Source organism: Populus nigra, chromosome 19 (genome assembly GCF_951802175.1).
Source record: "Populus nigra chromosome 19, ddPopNigr1.1, whole genome shotgun sequence".
NCBI classification, from domain to species: Eukaryota; Viridiplantae; Streptophyta; class Magnoliopsida; order Malpighiales; family Salicaceae; genus Populus; species Populus nigra.
The window spans coordinates 10,632,246-10,653,094 of record NC_084870.1 but is presented as its reverse complement, the minus strand read 5'-3'; the positions used below and the strand labels follow the sequence as shown (position 1 = coordinate 10,653,094).

At 34.6% G+C, this 20,849-nt stretch overlaps 4 protein-coding genes, 1 long non-coding RNA gene, 1 other non-coding gene and 1 pseudogene across 7 annotated transcripts; 5 read left to right on the top strand and 2 right to left on the bottom strand.

Moving 5' to 3' along the window:
• The first annotated feature begins 62 nt into the window (after positions 1–62).
• Positions 63–1,717, top strand: LOC133679275 (syntaxin-112-like). Its single transcript, XM_062101818.1, has one exon. It carries the CDS (start codon positions 494–496, stop codon positions 1,433–1,435), a length of 942 nt encoding a protein of 313 aa, XP_061957802.1. The 5' UTR covers positions 63–493; the 3' UTR covers positions 1,436–1,717.
• A 1,223-nt stretch (positions 1,718–2,940) lies between these two features.
• On the top strand, positions 2,941–4,074 carry LOC133679693 (uncharacterized). The gene is made up of 2 exons (XM_062102366.1): positions 2,941–3,589; positions 3,692–4,074. The coding sequence occupies exons 1-2, from the start codon at positions 3,260–3,262 to the stop codon at positions 3,878–3,880; spliced, it is 519 nt and encodes a 172-aa protein (XP_061958350.1). The 5' UTR covers positions 2,941–3,259; the 3' UTR covers positions 3,881–4,074.
• Positions 4,075–4,465: 391 nt separating this feature from the next.
• Positions 4,466–6,055, bottom strand: LOC133679694 (uncharacterized). The gene is made up of 3 exons (XR_009836194.1): positions 5,618–6,055; positions 5,341–5,528; positions 4,466–4,723 (listed from the first exon to the last, which is right to left on the bottom strand). It is a non-coding gene; the product is annotated as an uncharacterized LOC133679694 (long non-coding RNA).
• Positions 6,056–8,048: 1,993 nt separating this feature from the next.
• Positions 8,049–8,123, top strand: LOC133680693 (small nucleolar RNA U30). Its single transcript, XR_009836374.1, has one exon. It is a non-coding gene; the product is annotated as a small nucleolar RNA U30 (small nucleolar RNA).
• A 1,067-nt stretch (positions 8,124–9,190) lies between these two features.
• Positions 9,191–10,929, top strand: LOC133679840 (uncharacterized). The gene is made up of 5 exons (XM_062102548.1): positions 9,191–9,623; positions 9,706–9,785; positions 10,270–10,388; positions 10,472–10,548; positions 10,636–10,929. Exons 1-5 carry the CDS (start codon positions 9,392–9,394, stop codon positions 10,659–10,661), a joined length of 534 nt encoding a protein of 177 aa, XP_061958532.1. The 5' UTR covers positions 9,191–9,391; the 3' UTR covers positions 10,662–10,929.
• Positions 10,930–10,960: 31 nt separating this feature from the next.
• LOC133680196 (uncharacterized) lies at positions 10,961–12,664 on the top strand (annotated as a pseudogene).
• Positions 12,665–17,066: 4,402 nt separating this feature from the next.
• On the bottom strand, positions 17,067–20,159 carry LOC133679363 (transcription factor bHLH63-like). 2 transcript variants are annotated; one of them, XM_062101936.1, is made up of 7 exons: positions 19,316–20,159; positions 18,799–19,053; positions 18,543–18,677; positions 18,380–18,451; positions 18,054–18,269; positions 17,860–17,962; positions 17,067–17,252 (listed from the first exon to the last, which is right to left on the bottom strand). In XM_062101936.1, the coding sequence occupies exons 1-7, from the start codon at positions 19,817–19,819 to the stop codon at positions 17,215–17,217; spliced, it is 1,323 nt and encodes a 440-aa protein (XP_061957920.1). In that variant the 5' UTR covers positions 19,820–20,159; the 3' UTR covers positions 17,067–17,214. The 2 variants fall into 2 exon arrangements, with proteins under 2 accessions (XP_061957920.1, XP_061957921.1); XM_062101937.1 differs by having other exon boundaries at positions 18,054–18,266.
• Positions 20,160–20,849: the final 690 nt, after the last annotated feature.

The following is a 20,849-nucleotide window of genomic DNA, read 5'->3' as shown; positions in this document are numbered from 1 at the left end:
TGTATGATTTATCTTTATAAGTTGCAAACATTCTACCTTTCTCTCAAAACCCTTCAAACTTTCAATATTTTCTCTTCAATTTTGAAGTCTCTTCAGGGTTCTTCGTCTAAGTTATTCTAGGATTCTTTCTTTGTTCATTTCAAGTCCTTTTCTTTTATTATGTGTCTGTTTGTTAGATGCTGGATTATATAGTTAGAAAAACATAGTGCATCGTTTTATTTTTCAGATTAGCATTCAAGAAATCTCTGCCTCGTTAGGTCCTTCACTCTAAAGTTAGACCCAAGCCTGATTTTTCTTTTTGTGTTCAAGATTCTGTTGTTCTTTATTTTTCAGAAAAATGAAAGAATTCAAAGTTGTTGAAGTTCAGATACACAGTGTTGTTTAATTAACTTATTCTGTTATTAGTGAGTTTTTTTTTTCTTTGTGATTTTTCTTAGAGAGATCTATTTGATCTTGTTCTTTGCAGGTGGGTTATTTACAAAACATTGAAAAGATGAATGATTTAATGACCAAGTCGTTTCTCGATTACGTAGACCTCAAAAAACAAGCCATTGAAGACATCCAACCCGAACCAGACCTTGAGATAGGGAAATTAGACTCCACTGATGAGCGAAACCTCTCCAAATTCTTTGAAGAAGTGAAGGCTATCAAGATTGACATGGAAGAGATCACCAATCTCCTTATCGATCTCCAGGACTTGAAAGAAGAGTCAAGATCCACCCACAGTGCAAAATTTTTGAAAGGAATTAGAGACAGAATAAACTCAGATATGGTTACTATTCTTCGAAAAGCCAAGAAGATTAAGTCAAGATTGGAATCTCTTGACCAGTCTAATTTTGCTAATCGTAGATTGTCGAAGGCTTATAAAGAAGGTAGCTCTGTTGATCGAACTCGGGTTTCAGTGACTAATGGCTTGAGAGTCAAGTTAAGAGACATGATGCATGATTTTCAAGCGTTGAGAGAAAACATTTTGAAAGATCACAAAGAGGGTCTTAAAAGGAGGTACTATAATGCGACCGGTGAGCACCCAACCGAGGAAATGATAGAGAGGATGATTTTAAGAGGTGAGAAAGAGAGAGTTTTTGAAGAGAAAGCAGAATTGGTGATGGAGAATCAAGAGAGGCATGAGGCCTTGAAGGAGATACAGAGGAGATTGACTGGGTTGCATCAAGTGTTTCTTGATATGGCTATTTTGGTAGAGATTCAAGGTGATGAGATTAATGTTATTGAAGAGAATGTGGCTAGTGCTGCGAATCATATCAGTGGTGGGACTAATGGACTATACTACGCTGACCAAATGAAGAGAAGGGGAAGCCATTGGGGTTGCTGGATTGGGGTCTTCTTGCTGATTCTCATGGGAATTCTCGTTTCCACCCAGCTTCCTGAAGAGTTTTGGAGACCATGGTTTGGTTTGATTGGGGGTTTTATCGCGTAAGCTAGTGTCATGGTGATTAAATATTGTCCTTAAACAAGAAATTTTTCGTTTTCTTACGAGGGAAGGAGTTTTATTCTGGTAAATGGACTCCAACGTTCTATGCCATTTAATGTGATTGATGATGTCTTTTCATCTCACACTGTTTTCAATTTCTCTGTATTTTGAATAACTGAGAAACCTGAAGGTTCTTGTTCAAGCTTTCAAGAATAGCATGTAGGAGTCTTCCTCGAGTTATTATGAAGTTTTCATCATCAATCCTTATTGAACATGATTTTTACATTCTATTATCTGCTTAATTTTCTTTATATCTGCATTCAATCCATTTCTTCCATGTTTCTACGCTACAAGTTTTTGGCTACAATTTAATATATAAACCAATGTAATTAGAGGTAAAATAAATTTATAGAGAGTTTAGAATATCAATCAAAATTCTCATAATTTCACAAGAAAAAGGAAACAAAAAACTAAACATGGTGAATTTCTAAATTTAATATTTAAAATAGATGTATTTTTCATATCAAATACGACAATAATATTTATTATCATGCTTGGGAAAATCTGAAACAGGTACAGAGGTTAAAAATTCGTAAAGCAAATATCAATAATGGGTGTTCTACCTTCTTACAGAAGCGGGGACTGTGCTAGGAAAGGTAAATACGAGACCATTTATTGTGCTTGGTTTCTACTGTATCCCACTAACTTGGAAATCCATAACAATATCCTTAAATTTTAAATTTCTATGAATAATCTTGACTTTATTAGTAAATATCAAATTAATATATTATTTTACCTCCAAGAAAATTTAATATGTAAAAATTAAAGACTCTTATTCTATATTCTGTATAAAGAAAAATATTTATTTATTTTTATATATCATAATACAAAATACATACTATACTGCTATGTAAATTCAATTATATTTCTAATTAAAATAAAGATTAAAACATCATTTATTAAAATACATCGCTGATTTTTTATATGCATGAGATCACTTAACTTCATTCTTTAAAAAATTACATGTTTGAAAGTGTGATTATAATTGTTTTTTAAAGTGTTTATTACTCGTAAATACATCAAAATAATATTTTTTTTATTTTTAAAAAATTATTTTTCAGCATATTAAAATAATTTGAAAATACTAAAAAAATATATTAATTTAAAATAAAAATAAAAAATTTTAAATTTTAAATTTTTTCAAAAATATTTTTGAGATATAAATCCAAGGCTAATATTAAAAAGGCTTCTACTATCATTATGGCTTAAAAGTTAAAAGTAAAGTTTTGAAACAGAATTGATTTAGAATAAACTCTAGATTATATATCTAAAGGGTGAATATAAGATATCATATTTTTTTAAAAAATAATTAAAATAATATTATTTTGACAAAAAAAAATTATAAATAGACCAATAAATTAAAAACTGGGTTTTACCGAGACCAATTTAATTATAAGTCGAATCTAATAAGAAATCAACCAAGTTTTTGATCACCAAGTAAATTTTTGCTCTATTTTTTTAAACTCGAACTTGTTCAGTGGTTGAATGAGTTAAACTCCAGGTCAATTTTTAACCAGGCATAAATGCAACAACCAATGTCAAAAGGATTCGAAACCTGCTAGTTTTTTTTTTTTTCCTTTCTACCGAGAGATTTTGATTGTCGTTGCCATCGCAGCTGTTTATTTTTATCCCTTTGACCCGGTTGGTCTCAGATCCATTCACGATCCGAAAGCATAGAAAGTCAGAAACCAAACACAACGAAACAAGACAAGATAGATCCCCATTTCTTACAAAGCAAAGCAAAACCTTCAGCTCTCAAAAACAACAACAATGGGTATGAGTGTTTTTTTGAAGCTTATAGACTTTATACTTTTCTTCTTCTTTCTGGTGATAGCAGTGGCTGCGCCATTAATTGATGCTCAGACTTGTCTGCCTCTCACTTTCTTCCCTGATTTCTTGATCAATCTTAAGCAATGGTACGGCCACCATTATGGTGACTATCTAATCATCGAGAAGCCCCATTTCTTCGTTGGTCTTGTCTGGCTCGAGCTTCTCTTTCAGTGGCCTCTTTCTCTCCTCAATTTGTACGCTTTTTTGGCTTCCAAATCCTGGTTTAACACCACTTGCTTGATCTATGGTGCCTCTGTTCTCACCTCCATGGTAAATTTAAAAGAAAACCCCAATATATATTATTAATTTGATTACTGGTTTTTTTTTCTTCAATTTATTTCTCGCTATGTAAATGAGTGTTTTACATGACAGGTTGCTATATTAGCAGAGCTATTGGGGTCTGGCAAGGCATCTGATGATTTACTGATGACGTACTCCCCCTTCCTGGGTCTTGGTGTGCTGTGCATTTTGCGTGGGCTAATTCAAAATTCTTCTAAGACTAGTGGTTCACGGCCTAAAAGTAGCAGGATACCTGCATTGGCTAGGAAAAAGAAAGCTTGATTTACTTTTTTTTTTCCTTTTATTAGCAATGTTGCTGAGCTTTTGATTGACTCTTCATGTTAGAGGTGCCATGTGAGGTAATGTGCACTATTTGACCTTTTTGTACTCTTGTTTTTTCAAATATTTGATGCCATTGATGAGTAATTCATTCATTGTTTCCAGATCCTCTTCAATTATAGATATTTTTTTTCTTACCTGTTTGAATTATGTGGCCTTGAGCTTTCCTTTCATCGGTCTGATTCTATATTGGTTGTGTCAATCTTGTGTGCGTGTAGATAAAGGTGAGGGGTAGAGGAGAGGAGTTAGGGCCTGTTTTTATGAGTTTTTGGGACAGTTTTGGATAGCCTCCTATAATTATAGCTACCGAATTTTTCATTTGCGCATTTTTTTCTGACAGGCCCCTGTGTTGTTAGACACCTGAAATGTTTTCTTTATATCATGAACTCGGCCTCATCTGTTAAATTATCCCCATGTTTTCGGAAAATCAAGTAAGAATAGGCCAGAAGATGATCACCCCCGTCCCAGATAAACCTGTCTTTCCCAGGGATTGAGAGTGATTACTGCTATCACATACATTATACTAGGTTCTTTCAGGTGCATGGCTGGGGCCTTGGATTCAGCTATAAAGAAATTGTAACACGAAATTGTTAACTTGAAAGACTGTTTAGCCATCCTTTTCAAACATTCCAAATTGAGATGGTTGGTTCTAAATGCTAGCAGGGAGGGAGGTCTTTAGGTGGAGGCTAGATAAATTGATCTGGGCCTTGTCCATTCTCGATGACAAATGTTGTTTCAATCCCCATCCTGTGTGTAGCTCCAAATGACAGTGCATGAACCATAACCCTGAAAAGTAAGAAACCACTTTAGATGACTAAAACAAGAAGAAAAACCATATTGAAGTCCATATGGTTATGTCTGTGGTAAGTGGTGCATCCATGGAAGGCCTAGCAGACATGAAATATCAGTTTGGTGATTGTGTTGCTTGAACAAGAACATTTGCGGTCTGTCCTGGGCAATTAGTATTGCTTGAATTGTAAAGGGCTTGATGTAAACCGCATCAATGTTTACCAGTTATGTTGTAAAGGTTTTAGAAAATTGTTTGATGCTAGACTGGGTTCTGGTAAAACTGTCTTTTTTATATACCCCATATCTGTGAGAATTTTAGAAGTTAATCCATTGATCTTAACATAGGACTATAAGATCAAAATATTTGCTCACGTTTCTCGGAACGTGGGAAAAGTGGCCCTGGCTTCCTGTTAATTGTATGCGCCAGACATACTAGATGCAATCCCAGTTTGTTCCCTTGTTTTCAATCTTATCAACATCATTGTTTCACCATTCTCCTACAAATTTTCAAGAATTGTACCAAAATCATCTGTATCAGAAGTGTAAACATCATAGATAATACAAGTTCATTTATCCAGTTAATTTTTGTCCCACCTAAAATTCTGTTTTCTTACCTGAGTCTGGGGGAAAGGATTTGGGGTCCCTGGTTTAGGCATGATAACAATGGCACCATATACAGTAGCCCCTAGCCAAAGATATGTGCACGCCACCATAATGTTCCTCTTTGCCCTGTTGCATTAAAATCATAGTTGTATCAGCAGGTCCATCTGCCCAGCCATTACGAAATTGCTTTGCTCCATGCCTGCAAAAACCAGCATTCATTCCATTAGCAAAATAAAATCTCACACAAATTCATAAGGTCACAAACACACATCTGTCCATTGATCATACCAATGAAAATAAACGTTGTATTTTCGCATTGTTGGTGACATTCACTAGAACCGTCTCCTTCACTAACACACACCTGGCCCTGGTCTGATTTTTTCACAAGAAAGCAGAAGTACATAAAATGTTGCGCTCACTTCAAAGAGTGAAGCAGCGTTTCCACATATGAAATCAGTGGCTCCTTCAATGTAACAAGTGCTGCAATAATGTGATCCAGTGCCATCCACGAGAGTATTCTTTTTTTTTTTTTTTTGGATTCAAGGAAATCCCAACCTCCAGAAAGCGTATTTTGTGGGCCCAAGTGAAGGAGTAAAATCCCGGCTATTCCAAACTCTTATAAAAAATGAAAATCCTGACTCGAACTTAAAACTTGTTATGGAGATCTCAAACCCTTTATCTGCAATAATGTGATCCAGTGCCGTCCAGGAGAGTATTCCGATAAGAAAGAATCCCAAAACCGTAGAACGCGGCCTCATCTCCTAACACTATTTGCGCAGCAGCTTTGCCACCACTTGCAAATGTTTCTATAGAGTATTGACAATGATCAAGATAAAAAGAAATCAGTCAAAATTCCTTAAACATAACAATCTGAAGCTTTGTCAAGTTCTACCACGCAAAGAAAATGAAACATAAGACGAAGCAATTAAGTACCTGATTAGTAAGATATGGACCAACAAAATTAGAGGCTAATACAGTTAGTGGGGGGGTTCCGTCGTGTCCCCACCATCATTCCATGTAATTATAGTGCTTGAAGCTGTGAGCCACTCCATGTTACGAAGGGCTTGTCGGCAGGCACAGCAATATTTTCTCTGCTCAAGCACAAATTAACAGAAATTAAAAACTAATACAAAGACAAGTTCATTAGAAATATACAGTATATATTTATCACATTTTAAGTACTACATGACTATAAAAGATCAATAAGCACATAAAATAATCACTTCAGCAGAAACCCAAATGAAAACCAATTCAGGGTTATTAGAAGGAACAGAATCGATGGCATCTTGTATTTTCTTAAAATCTCCTTGACCGGACCGATCTACCCTTATCAGAATAGCAGTTGATACTTGACATGTCTAATGATCCTGCGGTGGCGGTAGCGATGAAGGAAACTGGGCTAATATCACAACAATATAAGCATGAGCCTTCATGGTAGCAGAACCCATGGGCGCATGTAATTGATTATTTTTTATTATTATTAATAATATAGGTGTTCGGACCAGCTTGTATGTATCTCGATTAATCCTATGAGCTCTAAAGTTAACGATTATATAAGTTTCCAGTGATTATTATATTCACAATCATATGACTCGAACCTGAAATCACAAGGAAAATAAATATTTTAATCCTAAATTTTTATCATTAAACTAGTTACTAAATGATTGTGATTGATCACTTTTTTTCGTTTGGTGATGGTGTAGACAATTAAAATCTTACTAAACAATGGTTTAATTAGTTTAAGAATCACTTGATTTATATACTGTTTAGAGAATTTCAATGGTTCTTATCATATGTGTTATCCAAATGAAGGTAAATGAAACCGGTGGACTGCTGCCGATTTCTTACTAAAATGCAGCTTAAAGAAGATGAACTTGACGTGAATGTGCTTGAAATGCGCGGATTATTTGTTCATGAAGTTGTACTCTAGCGTGTTACATGGCGGCCTAAATCAATGTTCAAACAATCCATCCAATTTAGCCCATAAATTATTATTATTTTTTTGAAGAATAAATTTCTCGCCTAAAAAGCAAGTTATTTGCCTAAAACTCAATCAAAAAGATTTTTAGTCCGATGAAAAAGTTAGCTGAAATTTAACAATTTCAAACTTTTAGTGTTTTAAAACTTAAGCTGACTCAACCCAATGAATTAATTGATAAACTAGATTTTAATAAAAATAAAAGAAAAATTAATCCAATATGATACGATAAAAAATCCAAGTTAACTTATGATCCGGTCAATCTGAAAAAACAAAAAACCATTTTAGTAAACTAACTTGAATCAACTCATCAGACTGGGACTTGCACGAGGCTAACTTAGGTCCGGTTTCAAAATTATGAAGAATTCTAATTCCAATTAAAAAAAGGAAAAGGAAAAGCATTGACACGCGTTGAATGATGGGTTTTAGTAAGGCCCAAGTAAAATGCTTTTGCAAGCTCATTTGTCTGGGCTAGATAACGAGGGGCCTCTTTAACTAGATAGAGAGCTACGAAGGTTATTTTAGTAACTATGTCATGTCATCATCACTATAAATGAAAGTCAGGGTTCATTGTCGGCGAACCCTAAACCCTTCGAGTATTGCTTTGAAAATCGAAACCAGGGAATTAGAGCCGTTTAAATCTCTCTCTCTATCTGCAAAAGCATAGTAGTTTTTATCTCACATTTATGGGTTTTTCATTACATGTTTACACAGATCTGAATTTTTTCGAGAAAGAGAAGGTGCTGTGATGATGATATTATAATCTCGTTAATCTGATATTAACCATGAGGAAAAACCCTCTAATCCTTTCTGAGCACCTCCTCTTTGTGTTATATATATATATATCGTTATTTTTTTGGTAAAAACCATTTGATCTATTACATTTTTTTTGTTTAAAGTCCTTCCGAAGAAAATGGTTTGATGTATTATTTGATGGCACTTGCAGGAGTCCTTTCGAATTTTTATCATTACGGTTCATGAAAAATAATTTGGCATGGAAGTCGGCGTCTACATTCGAGCCTATTACAAGGTTCGGAAGAAAAAAGGTCAATCGAGAGCCCACGATACTATTTTTGCTGTTCCCCCGTCAATTGTGCTTCTGGAAAGAAGAAAAGTAGGAATGCGGTCGACATGCACAATGCAGACACGCAACTAGATAAAGATCATAGTTGTCGGTTCGGGATTTAACTTGGTTAAGTGTACGGATTATTAGGTTATTGAAATAATTTTTGGGCCAGATTATTTTTAAAACAACGTTATTTAAAAAAAAAAATAGTCTTAGAAAAATATTAAAAATTTATTTAAATTTAATATAACATTTTTCTCACCACGATTTAACTAAATTAACCATGTTAGATTATACATTGAGACTTTGTTAAGCTCGAATTTCAATATATAAACTTCGTTAAATTATATATTTAAAAAATTATTTAAATCATGTTAGATAATGGATCTCATTACTTATATTTTATTAAATATAAAAGTTTTTAATAAAAAATAATATAAATAATATATTTAAATATTACTTAAAAACTTTAGATAGTTATTAACAAATCAAATTATAAATTAACTTGTAGGTTATACAAATTTGCCTCGATCAATGTTAAAAATAATTTAGGATGTGATATAGATTGTAACAGTAATAGTGATTTAAAATATTTTTTTAAAAAAATAATAAAATAAATTGTTTTATTTTTTAAAAATTATTTTTAATATTAATATATCAAAACAATATAAAAATATAAAAAAATTATTTTAAATAAAAAAAAAAGATATACACCACATTCCAACCGGACCTTAAAAAAAACCCAGTCCAGGCCACGTTTTAGGTGAACAGACCGCCAAATTAATCGGTTGTGCCAAGCAGTGTTTTTATAAAGTATGAGAAAAAAACAAGAAATCAACTCAGAAGGAAAAGACAAAACAGCCTTTGAATTGTCAAAAACCAGCAAATTCTGCTTATAGCAACCGAACCTGAAAACAAATCTAGAAAGATAAAGAGTTGTAGCAAATTTGTACAGAAGAAGATACAGAGAAAACTGTAGCCTCCCCCTCACCAAAAGGAAAAAACGGCAGATAAAACAATGGAGGTACTGGAAGAAGATGAAGAGTACAACTGGAGAGAAGTGAGACTGCCTTCAATGACACGAATAGAACCCGAACCAGAGCTTGAAAGAGAGAAAGGGGAAAGAAGAAGAGGCAGAGACATACTTATAGCGATTGATCATGGGCCAAATAGCAAGCATGCTTTTGATTGGGCTTTGATTCACCTCTGCAGGCTGGCTGACACCATCCATCTTGTCCATGCTGTCTCCAGTATGTTGTGGATATCATATTTGTATGTTTTGCATAATCGAGTTTTGGAATTTGGCTTGATTTCTTTTGTTGGTTTTTTCAGGTGTGCAAAATACTGTTGTTTACGAGACAAGCCAGCAGCTCTTGGAGAAGCTTGCTGTGGAGGCTTTGCAGGTTGCCATGGTTAGTGATCCGCCTTTTATTTTTCTTTAAAATTTTGTTACTCCATTGTTATCATTCAAGAAAGTAATTATTGATTGCGAAATTAGAATAATTAGTATTTTAAGGAAATGTTTTGTTAATCAACTGTTAATTATCTTGATTTTGAATGATCATAAACATTTCGATTGGTTCATGATACATCTATGCATAAATTGCACCTAATATATGATCTGTGTGTTTAATTGCGCGCTCCCTTGATTTTAGTTATGACTTTGGCAATCAAACCATTTTTGCTTTTGTTTTTTGCTTAATGAGTAATGACTGACCAGACATCAAACTTTTAAATACATGATCTGTCTCTTTAATTCGTACTCTTGAAGTGATATGTATAGTATCTCATTATTTTAAGTTCTAAAGTTCTTCAACTATTATCTAGGGGACAACAATCTGCGTTAAATCAATGTTTTCCGCCAATTTATTTTGAATGTTGATTGTTTTTTATTAGGTGAGTACTGTGGCTCGGATTGTGGAAGGGGATGCTGGTAAGATAATTTGCAAGGAAGCAGTAAGGCTAAAGCCTGCAGCAGTGGTGATGGGTACCAGAGGCAGAGGCTTAGTTCAAAGGTTTTTTTTTTTGTTTTTTTGCCTCCCTCTTACTCCCACTCATCTTCTCTACTTTTGTGCTCATGTCTATCTTTTTTCTGCAGTTTTCTTCAGGGTAGTGCGAGTGAATATTGCTTTCACCACTGTAAAGTAGCACCTGTTATAATTGTTCCTGGGAAAGGTACTCCTACAAAAATGAAATCTTTTTGTTTAATTCACATCGTCATGGAATTTTTATCTCGTTAATCAATTTATTTATTTTTTCCAGAAGCTGGAGATGAATCATTGATATAACAGATTCAGCACTTGAAGGTCATGAAAATCGTTCGAGTGGTTGCATAGGCTAGCAAGGTTCCGAAGAAGTTGATTTTCAATATGTAACAAGAATGTTCTGTAATGCATGATGATAATTATCTGTGCTGTTTTATATGTAATAAGGTTGTGTATTATAGGTATAATAACTACACATTAGAATTTTGATTGATTATTTCAGGATTGCTGTATTATATTCGTGATGATAACTATTTGGTGGATACCTTACACGGCCGCTCTATTCCCAGAATTTTTCAATTTTTGTGGGACTGCATCAGTTAATGTCTAGTGTAAATTTTCAAGATTGCTCTTGGAATTGTATAACATGCTCGCTTCAGCTCTTCGGGCAGTCAAATTTTGAAAAATCGACAAAAATCTCAAAACCTCACCTTAACCTGTTTGAAGTCTACTATAGAAGTTCCATAGTTAACAGTAGTAGTTCACTGGGCCCAGAATTATCTGGCTGGTTGGTGCAATGGATCCTGATTCCAAATACGGGCCTAGCTGAGTCGGGCTGGGCCATAAAGGTAAAGAGGTTTAAGAACCCAAACTAGCACTGGACTAGTGCCTCATGGTTGTTTGCAGCCTTGTCTACTATTAAATCTATAATGGGCCCTTCTGAATCAGGCTAATAGCCTATCAAGAAGAAGAAAGAAAAGCCTAAAATAGCAGAAGGCAAAGCCCCACTTCTTTTATACGCGTGGAAATTTTCGAACTTTGAGGCACAAACTTCTCAACTGCCAAGAACAGAAACCAAAACCAATTTTACTCTTAACAATTTTTGTTTCATGCTTGTATTGGGTTTTGTTTCGTTCTTCAGTTGGGTAAGAAGACAAAAACATACGACGAAAGCGTTAGGAAACCCTTGAAGAGGGCGAAGAGTACAACTGGAAGGAAGTAGAGCTGCCTTCATTTATTCCTGTGGTACCAAAACCTGAACTTGATAGAGAAACAGGTCAAAGGAGGAGAGGCAGGGTCATTCTTGTAGCCATCGATCATGGGCCTAACAGAAAACATGCATTTGATGCGGCCTGGCTGACACCATTCATCTTGTACATGCAATTCCAGGTATAATGTAATCGAAAAACTATTCTTTCATCAGAATTTGATTATGTTAATGTAAGTAGTTTGCATAAGTGCATTTCATTTTGGGTTCTTGTAGATATATAAATTGTCTTGTTTATGAAACTGCTGGAGGGCTCTGGAGAAGCTTGCCGTTGAGGCATTGCAAGTAGGGATTGAATCCTACTCTTTTTCCTTGATCAAGTAATTATTCATAAAAAAATTGTATACTTCAGATGCAATCAAAATCACAGTCTGTATGTTACATGGTTCTAATCTTAGAAGAGAGAACTCAGAATTGTATGCATAAAATCATTAAATCATTCCTTTTGTCCCCCCACAAAATTCAATAGCTTCTTGCCTGTATTTCTGCTTTGATATTGTTGAGGAGTTCGACACTATCTAAGCTTTTGTGAGATGGTGTTCAGGACTCACTCTTGCCTGTATAATAACTCTAGTTTTAGTGTATTGCATTCAGTTTATTATAATCTCATTAACAAAATTTGTGTGGTTTATGTGTAACTAGGTTAAAACTGCTGCTCGGATTGTAGAAGGGGATCCAGGTAAAGTAATTTGCCAGGAAGCAGACAGGTTAAAGCCAGTAGCTGTTGTCTTCGGCACAGGAGGCTCTGGTTTGCTTTCAAAGGTTCTCTACAGTGTTAATATTATCCTCATTCCTCATTTGGTGTTCTCTTGTTTATTTTTATTTTTTCCCCTCTATTAGATTGTTTCATTGGTTTATCATAAAGTGAGCAGCAGGGAAGTGTTGCTTCCACAACTGTGAAGTGCCTGTTATAATTGTTCCTGGGAAAGGTATTATTGTTTCATTGTTATTTTATTCTGTCATTTCTATTACATTGAATTTCAAATGTTGGGGACTTAAATATGATTTTTCTTCTGTTCTGCGGGCAATTTTTTTCTGAAGCCGAGGACTCACCATTGATGCAGCGGAATTAGCAAGAAACTGCAAGTCATGTGAAGGAAAAACATGTTACTATATCAAATATGCAACTATTAACAATAATTTATGCATGCCATTCCCAGAAAAAAAAAAAAGATTGTTGGAAACTCACCGTCATTCCACTATGAACAATACCCACCACCAGAAAAGATTTTGTTGAGACGGTTCAAATCCAACTACAAAAGAGTAAATGTCGACATTAAAAGAAGCCGCAAGAGTCATTAGAACAACACCGCAAAAAAAAAAACAAAAAAAAAAGTGATCATTTACCTATATTCAACCAATCAATTCTATTTAATTCAAGAATAACATTTATCTATAAAAATAAACTTAATAAAAAACAATAAATAAAAATACCAAGAGAACCCAATCAAATTATATAAAAAAAGAATAAAACAAAGGACACAAAAGGTTGGAAAAAAAATAGATTTCAATCTCTAATTAAATAAATACTAAAAGATAAAACCAAAAAAACATTAATTTGCTTTAAAAAATATTAAATAAAACAAATAAGTCCCGAGCGAACCCTCTAAAACTGAGTTAATTTAGAAACTTGCAACTCGTCAAATCTTATATATGAGCTTAAAAGGAAACTAAAATCCAAACAAATTAAAAGTTGAAGGATGAAATTGAGTAAAAAATAATAATTTGAAAAACTTTGCAAAGAAAAAAAAAACAATAATCAAGATAAAGATTATGGAATCTAATAGGAAAAAAAAAAAATAGAGAGTGAAATAAAAAAATTATCTTAAATTCTATAAATAACAATAAAAAAAATAAAAATTAAATCTTACAAAGCAAGAACTTGAACAAGGATGAAATTTCAATTTTAATTTCATAAATTATTGAAAATAAAATAAACAATAATGAAAAAAACATGGATTAAGTCCAAAAAAAAATAATTTAATGATTGATCTGAAAAATTGCAGGATAGGTGTAAAGACAGAGGAAAAAATAGAAAATAAAGAAGAATAAAAATGAAATGGATGCAACGATAAACCGAAGAACTTATCTATTCACACACTATTTTTTCATAGAAAACAATCTTGAAACCTCAATTTTGGCCTCTTGAATTAGTCGCTCGCCACGCCCTTCTAAGATAAAAGAGTGGCTGACATGCTGCAACAACATTCATCCGTGTATTTTTTTGATTTATTAAAATACCTAAATAACATCACCTCTATTCATTAATTACAAAAAAAAAAAAAGAGCAGAAAAAGACACAAGTACCCTTCAACCTGAGGGTTAAATTATTTGAAATCAAAAGTGTCAACGTCTTCTCACTGTGAAACAAAAATTAAAATAACAAAAAGCCACATCATTAGTTAGTTTTTTTTTTATTTCAAAGTAAATAAGTTATTTTACTGTGTATTTTTTCTATGAAAATACAAAAGTAACCCTCATTATAAGTTAACAAAATTATTTCCGGTAGTGATGTGAATTTATTATACAATTAAAACACAAAATACACGTCCTGTATCAACAATAAATTTCAAAAAAACCTAAATTGTCCTCATTCAAATACTATTTTACTCTTAAACAGTTACCGAAGAGTTTTTTTTTTAAAAAAAAAAGTCAAGAAAGAGAGAACACTATTCTTGTCCAAAGTGTGTCATGTTTTCTCCTTCTCTTGCAGTTTTTTTCAAAACAAAAAAAAGTCAAGAAGGAGAAAACACTATTCTTTTCCACGGTGTTTGAACAGTGTTTTCTCCTTCTCTTAGAGTTTTTTTTTTTAGTGCCTTGCTGTTCGGGGAATGCAAGTCGAATTGTGGTTTGGATTCAAAGTTAGCAGCAGAAAATATATATTTAGTTCTTCATCCTGTTCTAACTGTTCTGTTCGAGCTAGTTGATTCAACTAACGAGCTGTTGCAAATTTGTGGTCCTTAATTATTTGACTGTAGAAACTAGTTCATGCGGAAAAGTATGCTTTACAAGGATTATCATTTTTAGTCTTCCTAATTTTAGCAACTTGGCCTGTTGTTCAAACTAGCAAGCGTTGCCCGTTTACAGCTTTAAGATCCTACACACAGCTTGGCTTGTCTCAGGGATGGCGATTGCTAGCCTAGTTATGATTCCTACACTGCAGGCTTGGATGGATAGGACTCGTGGACATTGTGTTCCTATTTTTTGTGCTTTTGTTGTCCTTGGCTTAATTCTATTTAAAATGTTATATAGATTCCCTTCCATTAGTATTTTCTATTCAACTTCGAGCGCTAATCTCGCTTGCTTATGCAAAATATATCATGTTACTTTGTCCAAAGAGATCAGATATTATATTTGTCTTGACTATTTGCTGGATTCTTGTTACAAGGTAAGGACAATGACATGGGAGAATACTAGCTCCAAGAAAAAAAAAATCTCCAGTGACAAACTAAAATACACACATAGCCAAGAGAATCTTTGTGGGTTTTAGCTTTATATACCTTGGAATTGCACTATGTGAAAGGTGAAGAGAAAAACCTCAAATATCAGGAAGAGAAAAATTCACAGGAAGCAAAAATGGGACCAAGAAAGAGAGGGCTATATCATCTTTCACCATCCATAGAAAACAAAGAGAATCAAAGAGATCTTGCCTTTGGATGAGGCCAGGTCCACCATTTCACTATTCTATATGGCTTGAAAACGAAGGCAGCCTGAGGCTCTTGATAATCCAAGAACAAGAGGATGCTGTGAAGGTGTAAGCAGCCTCTAGTGGTCCCCGGCATGTTGCCAAAACCAACAATGAAAGGCTCCATTCTTATTAATTAAGATTTGACTATTGGGAGGTATGTCTGTTAATAATGTACATGCAAGACATAAACTCTTCATAGGCACAGAACACACAACTGCATGTGAAAATTCAAGCTTACTGTTTCACATTTTGGTCACCTAAACCATTCAAATGATGTCAAGATTGTAACTTGTTACCAAGAGAAGAAACAAGATGATAAACCAATTTGAACACCCTACATTGCAAGTCTCCAAAGGATATTTTTCTAGGCCATTTTACCAGTTTGGTGACCAAATGATACTTTCATAAAGATGGTTCTGGTTTGTTATCTAAAACAACACAAAACAATAGAAATACTCGAAAGAAACCTAAAGCTTAAGTTCGTGCCTTGTCCTTTTCTTTTTCTCTGAAACGAGTAGTCAATGTACTTCTGTATCCGCATAGCATTCTTGTCATCTTGTCTGGAATTGTCCATACTGGTGTTGGGTTCATAGAGCTCTTGTAGTTAATGCATGGACTTGGTAAAGCACCGAAGCCGTTACAGCTTTGGTAATGGTACATATCTCACATGTCACCCACTTTTGTTTTCAAAAACATAGAAAATTTCTTACTCTGTATCATTTTATCAGATATCTACAAAAGGGAATTAAGGTAAGCAACTTGAACTAGGGTCATTATCATACTAGATCATTGTCTTTTTCGTTGCCTGGAAAGAAGAAACTTGTCAAATGGTTGGGAATTGATGGTTAATGGGAGTATTTAGTAATTTAAATGATCTCATACGGGGGATTAACTTCATAATTAATGAGGTGTGTTTCTTCCTTAATTGCATTGTAAATGACATATCTTGGATCAGGATGAAAGAGGTGGCCGGGCTTTGTCCTCCCCAGAATTCCACCTAATCGTAAAAAAGAAAAGAAAAGAGAGAGGCACAATGATCAATCATAAATGCAATATATTAATGTATGTTAGGACGTGAAAACCACTCTAACGAATCCATGCTTCTTATTCTCAATTTATTGCCTAATTATCAAAGTATCAATCAATCTTATATATTATTCTGCTCTAAAGGAAGCTGAGAAGGTCCACCGGAGGCTCATGTCCGCTGGTCTTAATCAAACCTGTCACTCATGTTCATCCAACAGAGGGATAACTTGCGCCACTGGACTAACCAGGACAGGTTTTGGTGTAAATTACAAGCAACTTGTGGCCTTTCTAAACATGTTTTGAGTGATGAATATAGTGCAAGTTAGAATTTATAAGTTAAAAGTTAGAATTTTCAATTAAATCAAGATTTTTATAACTATATATATTTATAGCTTTCTTTAGTCAAGAGTAAAAAATACAGCTTGAATCATTTTGTAAAATTTATAAGAGCTAGCAACTATAATTATAACTTTCTTCAGTAAAAAGTAAAAAAATGAGGAGAAACTAGTCGATGTAAAGGCCACGCGTTTCTAGTAAATCCGTGAAGCAGGACCTTAGGTTTCTATCCATTCATAGTTCATTCAGTCTAAGTTTCATTGCCCTACCAATGCTTAAATTGCCTTCAACCCTAATTCTTTGGTCCCCCCCTCTATCGCGATCGACCATTACGGTGTAAGGAAATCATTATGGCGTGATTGCTATGTATACATTGCGAGAAAGAGAAGGCTTTGATGTTAATAGATATCGATTTTATTCATACTATGTCGAAAGTATACATACTATATACGTCATGTACTTAGAGAAGTAAAAGAATCAGGACCAAAGGCAATGTGAATAAAATCTTCTTCAGGAATTGTATAAATTGGTATTCTGATTCACATCTCCATCTTCAGATTGCTAGCTTCAATAGAACCTGTAAAAGTTAAGACAACATTTAGAATCCATTGCCAATCTTGGTAGAATACGAGTCATCACATTGTGCGATTTGAAAATGGGAGGCAGGGGAATTTAGGAACAGGAAAACCCAGACTCGATATCCAATGGTTTCTCTTTCATCCAACTAGTAAATTAAATTCCAACATGATAAACAATCATAAGTAGCAAGAACTATTTTATTGTAAGAATTATAGACTTCGCCATGTATTTACCAAGGGACCCATTTTTGTGCCATCAATTGGCAAGAGAGAGATGGCCATGATGTCTTTACACAGCCAAAATGCTTTGCAACTTTGAGTGGTTTTCCTTTATAAAGAAAGAATTGTGGGAAACTTAATGGTCATAGAAAAGAATCAGCGGCTTCGATCATTTGGAAGAATTGATAGGAAGTTCCCTGTGACCAACTTTCTCCATCTCTATCACGAAGACTCATTTCAGTCCCAAAGCAAAATCATTAACTTTTGTGGGGTTCTCTATGCTCTCCATCATTGGTACTTAAAACTCACTTTGCTTTGTTTTTTAGCCTTATGGATTTATCAGATTAATAAAGTGAAGATAAAAAAGACATGATAATTTTATCTTGCCTGTAAATGGCTGAGTTGGGAAGGATGTTTGTCTTCCTTGATCAAAAGCTACATTGTAAAGATTTTGTAGATCAGCATCCCAGGCTGGTGGGGGATGGGCTTGCTGCAAGATAAGTAGGATAAGATTAGAAGAAACTAAACCATAAGAAATTACAGATAAATGGACAGAAATAAAAAGTGAACAAAGGCATTACAGTGAAGCAGGAAGAGTCAAGAAATGTTTCAGGAATAGATTCAGGAGAACTGGTGGTCCTTTTAAGCCCCATATCAGGAGGATCTATCCCCATATCCAATCCACAGCATGTAACTAATTGTTGTTGTGCTGGATTAAACTGAAGGTATGCAGGATTAGTCAAATCTGATGACATCCCAATGGTGGGAAAATTGACTGAACAAGCAGGAAAGGCCTGCTGATTGAAACAAAAAGGAGTTCATCAGTAACAAATATATAAACTACTGACAAACACTTGAAGTTTTTGTTTGGTTGCTAAATATACCACTCTGAGAAAAGATACTTTACCTCTCTGGCAAATAAGTTGTCAAAGTTGAAGTCAAGCCTTGGATTTACAGCAGCTAGTTTCATTGACAAGAACTGTTCCAGAATTTGGGACAAGTAAATATTTTTGAAGAACAATAACCACACAAATATTATCATTAGAGAATTACCATTGATTACTAATTACCTCTACTTGTCTCTGAAGTGATTGAACATAGTTAATGATCTCATCAAGCATGCCTGCCTTACCAGTGATTTTGTTACACCCTGGTACCAAATCTTGAAGATACTTCATTCTTTCACTGATTTTTTCCCTCCTCACCTGCATAACACACACCACAATATATGCTACATATTAGACAGGATTTCTAAATAAAATCTGCAGAGCAGAGGAAAAAGGGATTGATCAAAACAGTAAAGAAAATATTAAAATCTCTACTCACTCTTTCAGCTAAGCTGTGGCTATCAGTAGCTTGACCGCGACGTGCCCTGACATGAATGTAATCCGGCTTTTGAACCTCCGTTACTTTGGAATTGTCCTTTGAATTCCCAGCAGAACTTTCTTTGTTACTGTTATTGTTTTTGTTGGTGTTATTGTTGCGACTGTTTTTGTTGTTATTTTTCTCTGTGATCTTTGACTCTCCTTCCTCTGCACATCCTTTGATCCTTTTGTCCCTGGTGTCTTCTTCTGCATCAACCTACAGTACCATACCCCCCCCAAAAAAAAAAGTTCCATTAATTATTCCAAGAAAATCAATCAAACAATTGAATTACTTGAGATACTTTGCTTGATTTTTTCATTTCAACTTGAACAAAATTGTAAGCAGAACAGAATAAAAACAACATACATAACAATGGAAACAATTCTGCAGTGAGAAATCAAGATTTTGCACAACGTTTCAAAGAAACGATGATCAAACACACACCAAAAAAGAAATAAAGAGAAAAAATAAAACAGACCTTTGAGTTGTTTTGTATATTATCAACCTTTCTCTTCTTGGAACTCTCTCTTCCAACCCCGGAACTGATCTTATCTGACACAACAGACTCTGAGCCTTTCACTGTAGCCGCTGCCACAGCAGCGACCGCCGCAGGCGGGCAGCTAGAAGTCCTAGAAATGGCACCATAATTCAACTCAAAACCTGACCAATTATCATACAGCGGGCCAACACCAAGCCCCACAACATGGTCATTATTCCAACCATTATCTACCAAACCCGGGTCAGGTTTCACAGACCGGGTCACCACCTCACTTAAACCACCCTCATGAAACCCAGCTTGTTGAAACCCACCGGTCAGTTCAGTAAAATAACTAATCTCTTGCTGTTGTAGTTGAACCTGTTGCTGCTGCTGCTGTTCTTGTTGCCATTTGATACAAGCTCTTTGTCTCTCGAGCACTGTTATGTCAGTACAGTGCAACATATTCTCTCCACCGCCAGCTGGTAACAATGCTCTATTGATCATCAGTTCCCCAAGAAACCAATTCAAGAAAAAAAAACAAACAAAGAAAGCTTAAAAATCTATAATAATGGGAACCGTAAATATAGTATAGAGGTAGAGTAGTAGTGTGGCACAGCAAATGTATAATATTGAATGAAGGGTACGTGTATATTTATTGTTGGGGGTGAGGTGGGGGGGTGTTTAGAGAAGTGAAGGAGAAAGAGAAGAATGAGGTTAAAGAAGGGAAAGGGAGGGTGGGGTATATATAAATGGTAGAGAAAAAGGAGGGTGTGGTGGCCGGAATCTGACAGTCTACTGGGCTGGAGCTGGAGGGTTAATTAAGAGAGAGGGGTGGAAATGTTCGGGCAGAGAGCCATCGAATGTATCCATAACCAGAGGCCGTGGGCAGTGGGGTCCACTGACATGACTGCCACGTGGTGGTGTCCGAAGAAAGAAAGAAAACGGCGATGGGGGTAGATTGATGGATATTGTTTGATCAAAGATTAGATTAGAAAAGTCTGTTCCGTTGTGGATGCACGGGAAACACTGTAATGGGGTTCGAGCACGTAATACACTATGCTTAATTAAGGAAGTTCGAGTCAAAGGTTGTTTATGGATGATGTGACTGTTTAATGTTTAAACTTGATCACCGGTACTGTTTAGTGGATACACGGAAAATACTGTTTAATAATTATGTTAAAAAATAATATAAATCATACCATTGTAATTTCATCTAAGTAATTGAATTAAAATAATCGAGATGATTATTTGATATTTTAAACACTAATATATGAGGTGTAAGAGTGGGTGTGTGTATATACACACACACTAGGATATTAACATGTGTAGGTAAATAATAATTTTTTAAAATTATAAAATAAATATGAAAAGTATAGAGAATATTTTAATTATTTTGAATCTATCAATCGTGTCAGACTCAAGAACTTTAAATCTGGTTGCAAAGTTGCACCTAATAGCATTAGATCTGACGACCAAGCCAAACTCAATAAAGCTATTGGGTTTGGCGGGAATATCAGACCCAAAAGAATTGAGT